Below are 10238 nucleotides of genomic sequence, written 5' to 3'. Positions count from 1 at the left end.
GCTACTATTTATATTTACTCATGAAACAGTCCTTTGTATTCTTATGTATGTTTTTCTGCATATATCAGGATCTTTTATTGTAACTATTTCATGAAGCACTGCATACACTGATGGAAAAATAATGTACTATTATTAACTTAGTGAACTCATATCTTCCCAAAACAGAATGTTATTAACACTTGTTCAGAAAAAAAATATCATCAACAATTAATTAAGACTACAAAATGCTCCTGAGCAAGAAGCTGTTTCTGTTTCTTTATGGGTGGTCAGTGATCAGAATCCTTTTCTTTAGCATTTCATAACCTCTCAAACATCCAGAAACAAAGTTACATATGGTTGAGGTTAACAACAAGCATGGATTCTTGCAGATACAGTGCAGATTGTCAAGAACAGGTCAAGATAAATTACCACATCAAAGACCCCTATCTTTTGTATAATTCTTCCGTTGGTGCTGAACAAATCAGGTTAGCTACTGATTTTGTTTATGGTCAGAATGTTTTATGTTTCCAAATCTTATATTCTAAGCTTGGTGGAGTTTTGATGCAGCAGCAAATTTGCTGGAAGAAGTAAGTACTTAAATAGTTAAGTAGCACAAGTTCTGTTAGCTAAAACACAAACACAAAAATCTTAAAAGCTTTTTTGGAGATGCGGGGTATCGAACCCCGTACCTCTCGCATGCAAAGCGAGCGCTCTACCGTTTGAGCTACATCCCCTTTCTTATTATTTTATAATAAATCTAATTTATTACTTTTCTAATGAGTGATAATTCTAATTTATTTTATGTGGAAGAAGAAGAAAGGGTACACTTTGGTCTTCTTTCGGAATTATGCAGTGAACGAAAGATCGAGAAGCCGCCAAAAGCGACCGCTGTGAAGAGGAGGCTTGCTCTCTCCGTTTGCCTATGGCCGCCACCGAAGCATCAACAATCTTTCCTCTGCTTCTGCTGCTGCATCTCCTCTTTTCTGGATTAGCAGCTGCAAGACAAGAAGATTGCCCTCTATTCTCCTGTGGGCAGCTCCGGGACGTCAAAAACCCTTTCCGTCGCAAAGATGATCCAGCTATCTGCGGGGAGACAGCCTACCAACTCAGCTGCGACGCCAATAGATCTACCATCAGGATTGGCTCTGCGGACTACTTCGTCACTCAGATATCGTACGAGAATTCTACGTTCCGGCTGGTGGATCCTAACCTCGCCGGTGGAAGTTGTGGTCTCCCTGCCCAACCTTTATCGCCCACCAACTGGTCGACCGCGGGACTCTCTTGCGGTTCATATTACTGGGCCAGTTTCATGAGTTGCAGCGAGACGATCCGGAACGACACACGGTATCACCTCCTTTCATGTCTGAGCCACAAGGACACGTTTGTCTATGTCATCGTTGCCCCTAATTCAGATGAACTGCGCTACCTTCATCCGTGGTGCGAGTATCTATCAATGATTCCGGTCGCTTATGATGCATTTGTGATACCACCGAGTTCAGCGATCGACGCATTCAGCATCGTGCAGAAGGGGTTCGATTGTTATATTCCTGCAAGGAACTGGAAATCTACCATAATTCACCAATGTCTGAAAGAAGCCACAAGGTAGCAGCTGCCGCCCTGCATGATGTTGAGATGCCTCGCGTATTCGTCATTCAATCGGTAGCTGACTTCTTCCGTTCATCTCATGCAGCATGTTCTCCGACCTAATAACCAGCAAGCAGCTACTATCCATCGTCTCCTCCGTGGTCAGAAGCGAGACTCATTTCCCAGCCTGCGTGGAGGATTACTTCAACGGCACTTTCATTTATAGGATTACCATTGCTGTAACCGTACTCATTCTGATTGTCCAGCTCTTGATAGGTATTGTCCCGCTGGGATTCCCCGTTCTGCACTGCATGCTACTCTCTGGTTCTCAGGTTCCTTTGTTTCCTCTGTTACGCAGTACTGTTGATACTAGGCCGGTTCGTGATCGCGCCGATCACACTCTGTGTCTTCCTTGCTCACAAACTGTGGGTCAGCCGAGCCTCCGTGGACACCGTGGAGAAGTTCCTCCGCGCTCAGCAAACGCTGACGCCCACCAGGTACGCCTACACCGACATCGTCGCCATCACCCGGCACTTCAGGCAGAAGCTGGGCCAGGGAGGGTTCGGATCCGTGTTCAAGGGCGAGCTCGCCGGTGGCCTTCTCGTGGCCGTCAAACTGCTCGGCAACTCCAAATGCAACGGCGACGAGTTCATCAGCGAAGTCTCCACCATCGGCAGGATCCACCATGTGAATGTGGTGAGGCTGGTCGGCTACTGCGCCGAGGGATCCAAGCGGGCGCTCGTCTACGAGTACATGCCCAATGGCTCCCTCGACAGGTACATCTTCGCTTCCAAACCAACCACGGCCCGCACTTTTACCTCGGAAAAGCTCATCGACATAGCCATGGGCGTCGCCCGCGGCATCCACTACTTGCATCGAGGGTGTGACATGCAGATTCTGCACTTCGACATCAAGCCTCATAACATTCTCCTCGACCGCAATTTCACGCCCAAGATTTCTGATTTCGGACTCGCAAAGCTGTATCCCAAGGGCAACAGTCTGGTGTCAGTCAGTGCCGCCAGGGGGACGGTGGGATACATAGCTCCCGAGTTGATCTCCAGGAGCTTTGGAATCATATCACACAAATCCGATGTCTATAGCTTTGGGATGCTGCTGATGGAGATGGCAGGAAGGAGGAGGAACGTGAATCCTCGTGCAGAGAATTCGAGCCAGGTTTACTATCCTTCGTGGATATACGATAAGCTCGCTCGGCAGCAGGAGATCCAATTCGACGACACCTCGGAGATAGAGGAGTTGGAGAAGAAGCTGGCGGTGGTTGGATTGTGGTGCATCCAAATAAAGCCATCGGAGAGACCGACAATGGCAAAGGTGTTGGAAATGCTGGAAGCTGATGCGAGCAGCCTGCCGATGCCCCCAAAACCCTTCGTTTCCTCCGTGGATTCCACTTCAGAAACAAAGACTTGCTTGATTTCATCTTCCGCTGAGCTATCCATCATCTCGGAATGAAAAATCATTGTTAGAAGAATAACAAATAAATGTTCTCAGAATTGTAAACACTAGACACTATAATGATATCTAAGTAGTCGATATCTTTGGAACATCCCTTTGAAAAATTCTGCTGCTGCTGCTAATTGACGAGTATGATTTCATAATGTGAAAGATAAATCTATGATTGCAATGTTTTTCCTTTTATTTTGGTTAAGGTTAAGCGGCAAAGATGCAATTCGAGTTCATAAATATAACGATACAATATGTTTAATGTATTAATATATAGTGATATGAGAATGCACATAAACGTGATGATATGTGATATGAGAGTTTATGAATATACTATGATTATCTATTATAGGAGATATGACCTACCCATGTGTATATGTATTCCAAATTATTTTGTAGAAGAGTTTATCTTTTTATGATACCTCTATTACATTATGTTATGAAGTTATATGTTAATAAATGATGGGTCTTTATTTTGCCCAAAATGCCATGTGTTACGAAATATAAGATTATGATTGCAAGCTTATGACATATTTGTTATTTTGCCCAAAATGCCCGTCGCATGTTCGTGCGACGGACACGGATCCCTCTATAAATGACGCGCGAGCTGTTATTGACACTCCCATCGCTGGGGAGCTTCTGCACAAACCCTAATGGAGGACGAGGAAGTGGCGGCGGTCCTGCGGGGCGACATGGAGGAGTTCTCGGCGTCTGCCACCGTCGTCCCCTTCGATTCGGCGCGCCCGCTCCTCAGAGGTCCCGTGCCTGCCGGCCCCGCCGACGATCCCGCTGCTGGCCCCTTCGTCCTCGCCTTCAGAGACTCCGCCGCATGGAGATCCGCTTACAGGGCCACCGAATCCATGATCATCGACCAGTGCGAGGTTTCCCCTCCTGCTTCTCTTCCTCATTCTCTCTCTTTCTACCATTTCTGTTCTTTTCACCAATCTAAACATCGCGTGCTTTGGTTGATTCGTGAAAGCGATCTGCCCAAAATAGTGAATTTTTTCTTCTCTCGTAGCAACATTCGTTCATGGTTTTTGATACAGCGTTTGTCTTCTTGATTTATCCGAGTGTTTTCCTCATGGCTCTCGTCATTTTATATGCGAGGTCTTTTCGCAAACAGAATCGTCCGGAGTTGTATTATTGTGACCAGAAAGGTAGGTAGATTCGTGTAATTAGGAGAAAAATGTTTTATAGTTTTACCTGGCGGAGGAAAGTAACAGAAGAAAAAGAGCTTTTAAATGATGATGAACTGCTGTTTTTTTAAATGCATGATGATTAGGTTGAACTAGGGCTAATTACATTTTACCCTTGCACTTGGATCTTATTAGCATCACGGTCTCTGTGCTTTAAAAATTTATATTGGAATCTTTATAGTTTTAAAAATAAAGTAAATACTCTCATTTGTCCTAATAACATTAGCTGCATTAACGGAAAATACAACATGTGATACAATGTGCTAGATCGGTATGAAAATGATGAGCAAAAAGATAATTTTAATATATTTTTTTGTTTCCAATGATGAGCCGTTTGGTGAGTGTGCTGTCAGTTATGTTGTGGAGCTGGATAAGGTTGGACGGTCGGAGATGGTAGGTGATGATGAGGCTAACGAAGGCGAAGGTTCCCATGAAGAGGGGGAGGCCCATTTGCCTTGCCATTTGGTGTAGCGAGAGTGACCATTGTCGGGATGCTCAGTGCCATCATTGCTTAGTTACCAACGTAGCGGTGTTCAAAGGTCGACGGTGAGGAACGCAACGGCTCTGGGCCTCCCCTATTCATGGGAGCCTCCACCCTATACATTTCAACTCACGTGAGAAACTATCACGTACTAATCGCATGGTCGCGTTCACACAGCGCACCGCAACATGTGGGAGTGTTTCATGCCGCGGTCCTCACCGTGACCCACATCACCACTCGTGACACACCACTGTTGCTTGTCGCCTACCCCCGGGGACTAGGGAGAGTGAGGAGTAGGAAGAGGGTGAGGGAACGATAGCTTGAGAGGGGGATAAGGGAAAGGGAATCAGGTATTATCTCCTTTCTTCCCTCCTTTTGGTTTTGTGTGAACTGGCTCAAAATTAAGTCAGACTTGGGCTCAATCAATCGGACTAGTTCCTCATTGAACCGGTCCAACTTGCGTGAGAAACCATCACTCACCTCTCACTATCGTTGTGTTTCTCATCGTCGGCCTTTGGGCGATGGTGACACTGAGCCTTTAAACGAATCGCGTTCAATTGGTGGAGGCTCCCATAAAGAGGGGGAGGCCTAGAGCCGTTGCGTTCCTCACCGTCGACCTTGTAAAGGTTCCTCACCATGATGGCTCTGGGCCTTCCCCTCTTCATGGGAGCCTTTGCCTTTGTCGTCACCTCCTCCACGGAGGTTGTCTAACCCCATCCAGCTCTTCGACCGACAACACACTCACCAAGCTGCTCGTCATTGGAAACAAAAGGGATGTTGAAATTATCTTTATGCCCATCACTTTCGCATCAATCCAGCACATGGTTTCATGTGTTATGTTTTCCGTCAATGCAGCTGATGATGCTAGGGCAAATGAGGTTATTTGTTTCACTATCAGAACTATAGGGATCATAATATAAAATTTTGAAGTATAGGAACCGTAATGCTAATAATGTCCAAGTACATGGGGTAATATGTAATTAGCTTGGTTGATCTATTATCATATGTGAAGTCTGATGCATATATCAATAGCTCAAAATTATAATGCATTTGTCAATAACTTTTAGTGGTATAGTGTTGCCAAATCCTATCTTTGCTCTTGTTGAAGTATGTTGCCCGCTGCAGTTGTCCATGTTCAACTCGATCATGATAGAAGGAAAATTTAGTAGTATCAAATGTTTTCTTGTTCTAAATAGACTTGCCCCAACATTTGATAGTCGTAACTTCATTCTCTGTTAGGTTACATTCAAGTAGACCATCGGTACTGAACTTGTCAAGTTACCATCGGTATTAACAATTGTTGAAACCAGACCACTTGGGTGACAAAATTGTGTCTGTAATTCGAAGTGCCAAATAACATTCTTGTGAACTTTGAATGCCCAATCATTATTTTTATAAAGAAAATTAGGATCAGACATTAATCAGAAATCAGAATCATAAGTCACTTGATAATATAAATGAGAAGTCATAAGAAGCCACACCACTGTTAGATATTGGCAACCTTCAAAACCTTGTGATCCAAAATCTACAAGAAAGATAAGAGGAATGAGGATTTACACTTCAAAAATGAAGAGGTACAATGTGTGAACCCAAGGCTTACACAAAAGAAAATTTGATCTTATACATGTGGTTTTGATGGTAAGTAAGTTCTTCTGTCGTGAAACTTTTCTATTTTCTCTTCAAACTTGTCAAGTTGCTTTTACTCTCTTAGCCTTTTCCTTTTCTCTTCTGATAGAATAAGCTGCAGATTTTGCTAACAGAATGATCTTTTTTACTTTGGCAATCTGATGTCTTTTTTGGAAGTGGAACAACAAAATTCCAGCAGATGAAACAGAGATGAAAATTCGAGCTTCATGGTAATTTTGTTAGATCCCCTGAATGGTGGAGGCTTTTCTTAGTTTAATTTTAGTAAAACTAGTCTCATAATAACTTGGTCTTTGCCGCTGGCCGAGCTGGCTGGTTGGAGGATTGCCAGGCAGTAAGTTACAACAGCTGCATATATTAAAGAGCACAAACCAGCTCTAGGTTGCAGAGGTTTTGTAGCCCGGATTGACAGTTGCTCCACAATAAAAAAAACACCAATATTTTCTCTAAAATATGTTATTACTATATATTGGTGAATATACTAGGTTTAAGTATTTTTTTTCCCTTTTTTGGCACATTTTCACAAAGAGGTACAAGTCACAGACCGGTTGGGTTATTGTTCAAGTATGTGTGAACAAATATGAACTTTTGAGTGGCTTGTATGCAAATACAATTGTTTGAGGTGGAATATGTGCAAAAAAAAAAAAATCCTATTTTCTCTTTTCTGCTCATCTGATGGTTGTCTGATCAAATCTCTAAATTCTTCTGAACTTAGAGCATTCTCTCCCTTGAAATGACAATTCTTTTCTTTTATCAAAAAAATATTTCTGCTTACTACAAATTTCAAGTTTTATTGATTGCTACAAGATATCCCATCTACCTCAATTCATTGCCTAGTGTCTAGTTGTTAGATCGCTAATTATCTGAAGTATTAGCATATGGCCTATTATTTATGCAACTCATATATTTGTTATTTCTTGAAAGAATATTTCTTTGTGCAAGCTTATCATTAACCTAATTTTTGTGAAGATACTTTTTATAATTTTTCACTTATTCTCTTTATATGATGGGCTCTTTTTAGTAGGCTGGAGCACGCGTTGGATGCTCAATCTCTGCATCAAACAAGTGTAAACCCCCATGGTGGAAATTTCTGTTTGGAATAACTGCCATGGATTATGCTGAGCGAGAACAATGTGAGGAACGAGAAATGGCTTCATGTCTTGCAGCTGCAAAAGACACATGCGTTCAATTTGCAAAAGAGAAATGCCTGCAGCCCTTCAGAGATGCAAGGATTGCTTATGACAATCTGAAAGGAACTCCACAGTTTGTTCTCTGGGGTAATGATACTGTTGAAACTGAATTTGGAGGCACAAGCAAGGAGTCTGAGCTAGCTTCTTATCAGCAAGAAACTTTCGACGGTTCATCGAAATGCGACTCTGGGGTAACAAATTATAGAGGAAGTGTCCTAATGGGGATTGTGGCTTCTGAAAATATTGCAACAACTTGAGTTGATTGACCAAGAAATAAAAGAAGAATAACATCATGTAGCATAATTTTAATGAGAAGCCACAAATGCTGCATTATCGACCTTGATGAGTAGAGTGGTTGCTGTTAATATTCTATCACCATTTTTCGTTCACAGAATTCTGCCATCAGTTGGATATAGAAAATGAGAGTAGCAACTGAACGCTTCTGTTTAAGAATGTTGAGTGTGTAGTTTTTGTATGCTCCAAAACTGTAAGCCCCATTGTAAAAGTGTTTGCTGGTCAGAGTTTGACAAGCAAACAACCAGTCATGGAGTTCATGAGTTCGGGCTAACGTTTTCACTCTAAGCATGTTGAATTTAAGGTAGGATTGGGAGAGCTCTCTTATATCACGTAGCTAAATCTTTCAGAGCGGGTAATTACAGATTATTTATTATAGTCAATTATCTTTAGTATTTTGATTTTTATATTTAAAAAAAATTATATTATTATCTCTATAATTATAAAAAGTTAAATATCTAGATATACTCATCATAATATTATCGGTTTTATCAACGAAAATAAAAATAAAAAAGATAATTTTAATATTTCAATCGGTTGTGGTGAATGACGGTGTTGTTGGGGTCACATGTGGTTATTGTGGATAAGGAGAGCAATGACGAGAGGTGAGAGTCACTTTTCGATGACGTCAACGTAGATGCAGAGCTCTTTTGACGTTCGACAATTGTGTTAATCGACGTCAAAGCAATTGTCAAGCGGTGAAAGGGTCGCTCATCATTTGTATCAGTGTCGACGCAAATGTCGAGCGGCAACTGCATTTGCATCGGCCAAGCAACGAAAGGGTCGCTTGGCATCAGCATCGACGACCCTTTCGATGTTCGACAATTGTGTCAATCGGCGTCGAAGCAATTGCCAAGCGACGAAAGAGCCGCTCATTATTTGCATCAGTGTCGATGCAAATGTCGAACGACAACTGCATTTGCGTTGGCCAAGCAAAGAAAGGGTTGCTTGGCATCTGCATCGATGACCCTTTTGATGTTCGACAACTATGTTAATCGGCATCGAAGCAATTGCCAAGCGATGAAAGGGCCACTCATCATCTACATCAGTGTCAATGCAAATGTCGAGCAACAATTGCATTTGCGTTGATGCCGACACAAAATGTTAAGCGACATATATATTAATGTCGTTTATGTGTTGGCAATTGTAATTGCGCTAATGCCGATGTAGTCGTCGAACGATCATTTCATTACTCTGCATCTACATCGGCATCAATATTGTTGTTGAGTGGTGAAAGGGCCACTTGGCATCTGCATTGGCGGCCCTTCGTCGCTCGACAATTATGTCGACACCAACATAGATATAGAGCGGCAAAAAGGCCACTCGACAACTACGTCGACATCAACGTAGATGCGGTTGTCGACGCATGAACAGCGTTGATGCTTATGCTGCTCGGCATCGATACACATGTAGTTGTCACTTGTCATCTATGTCGGTACTAATGCATATGTCGAGCAACCCTTTCATCGCTCGGCAACTACGTCAACACTGACGCAATTACCGAGCGATAAAAGGACTGCTGATGCAGATGCCAAGTGACCCTATCTCCGCTCAGCAACTATGTTGATGCTAACGCAAATGCAGAGCAGTGAAAGGGCTGTTCAGCAACTACATCGGCGTCATTGTAGATGTAGTTGCCAACGCATGAACGACATTGATGCAGATGCCGCTCGGCATATACGTCAAAGTCGACAAAGATGCAGGGCGGCCCTTATTTCTCGTTATTGCTCTTCTCATGCACAATAATCATCCGCGGCCCCCGATAGTACCATCGTCTATCACCAACGACGTCGTCCGTCACCACCAACTAAAACGTTAAAATACTTTTTTTTTTCCTTTGTTTTCATGTTTATGTTGGTAAAATCGATGACATTCGAGTAAATGAACCTAGATGTTTCACTTTTAAAAAGATATGTAACTTGTTAAAATATACATCTAATTATAAAGAATGTAATTAACCCGTTGTCGAGTGATACGTTCTCTTCGTCAGTAACCGTTGGGAGGTTAGAATCGAAGTGTTTCCCATCACTTCCTCACATCCTTCATCAGTTTGAGCTAACCTCTTCACTTCTACATGAACCTAAGCAGAGTATCATTGGGAGTGCTCTCTTATACATCGGAGCCAAATCATCTTTTCAGTTGTGGAGCGATGCGTGTTCTCTGCGTCACCTTAACCGTTGTGAGGATGCAATCCAAAGTGTTTCCTGTCACTCCGTCGCACCCTTCGAGTAAATCCGGCCAATTCATTTTCAGAAAAAATAATTGTAATTTATTTGATTTGGCATAGAATAATCGTCATAAAAGAATTTAAATCATTTACTTCAACAATAGGCACTTTGCTTTTTTATCTAATGCCCAATCGATGACTAATGTATATAAAAAAAAAGGGATTTGAGGAAACAAATCAAATAT

General features: G+C 42.4%; 2 protein-coding genes and 1 non-coding gene across 3 annotated transcripts; 2 read left to right on the top strand and 1 right to left on the bottom strand.

Annotated features, from left to right (window-relative positions):
• Positions 1-640: 640 nt before the first annotated feature.
• Positions 641-713, bottom strand: TRNAA-UGC (transfer RNA alanine (anticodon UGC)). The gene has a single exon. It is a non-coding gene; the product is annotated as a tRNA-Ala (tRNA).
• An 86-nt stretch (positions 714-799) lies between these two features.
• LOC135628163 (rust resistance kinase Lr10-like) lies at positions 800-3124 on the top strand. The gene is made up of 3 exons (XM_065134689.1): positions 800-1581; positions 1670-1839; positions 1922-3124. Exons 1-3 carry the CDS (start codon positions 902-904, stop codon positions 3028-3030), a joined length of 1959 nt encoding a protein of 652 aa, XP_064990761.1. The 5' UTR covers positions 800-901; the 3' UTR covers positions 3031-3124.
• Positions 3125-3625: 501 nt separating this feature from the next.
• Positions 3626-7869, top strand: LOC135628728 (uncharacterized). Its single transcript, XM_065135582.1, has 2 exons — positions 3626-3902; positions 7367-7869. The coding sequence occupies exons 1-2, from the start codon at positions 3675-3677 to the stop codon at positions 7787-7789; spliced, it is 651 nt and encodes a 216-aa protein (XP_064991654.1). The 5' UTR covers positions 3626-3674; the 3' UTR covers positions 7790-7869.
• The last annotated feature ends 2369 nt before the right edge of the window (positions 7870-10238 follow it).

This window comes from Musa acuminata, chromosome BXJ3-1 (assembly GCF_036884655.1).
Source record: "Musa acuminata AAA Group cultivar baxijiao chromosome BXJ3-1, Cavendish_Baxijiao_AAA, whole genome shotgun sequence".
In the NCBI taxonomy this organism is placed as follows: Eukaryota; Viridiplantae; Streptophyta; class Magnoliopsida; order Zingiberales; family Musaceae; genus Musa; species Musa acuminata.
Note: the sequence above shows the minus strand (reverse complement) of the source record. Positions and strands in the feature narration are given on the sequence as shown.

Bases quoted from the DNA above. Each gene is read 5' to 3' on its own strand.
- LOC135628163 (XM_065134689.1), top strand. From the start codon at position 902: ATGGCCGCCACCGAAGCATCAACAATCTTTCCTCTGCTTCTGCTGCTG. The intron at 1,582-1,669 runs GTAGCAGCTGCC...CATCTCATGCAG, and splicing joins TGTCTGAAAGAAGCCACAAG to CATGTTCTCCGACCTAATAA. The intron at 1,840-1,921 runs GTATTGTCCCGC...TCTGTTACGCAG, and splicing joins GATTGTCCAGCTCTTGATAG to TACTGTTGATACTAGGCCGG.
- LOC135628728 (XM_065135582.1), top strand. From the start codon at position 3,675: ATGGAGGACGAGGAAGTGGCGGCGGTCCTGCGGGGCGACATGGAGGAG. The intron at 3,903-7,366 runs GTTTCCCCTCCT...TCTTTTTAGTAG, and splicing joins TGATCATCGACCAGTGCGAG to GCTGGAGCACGCGTTGGATG.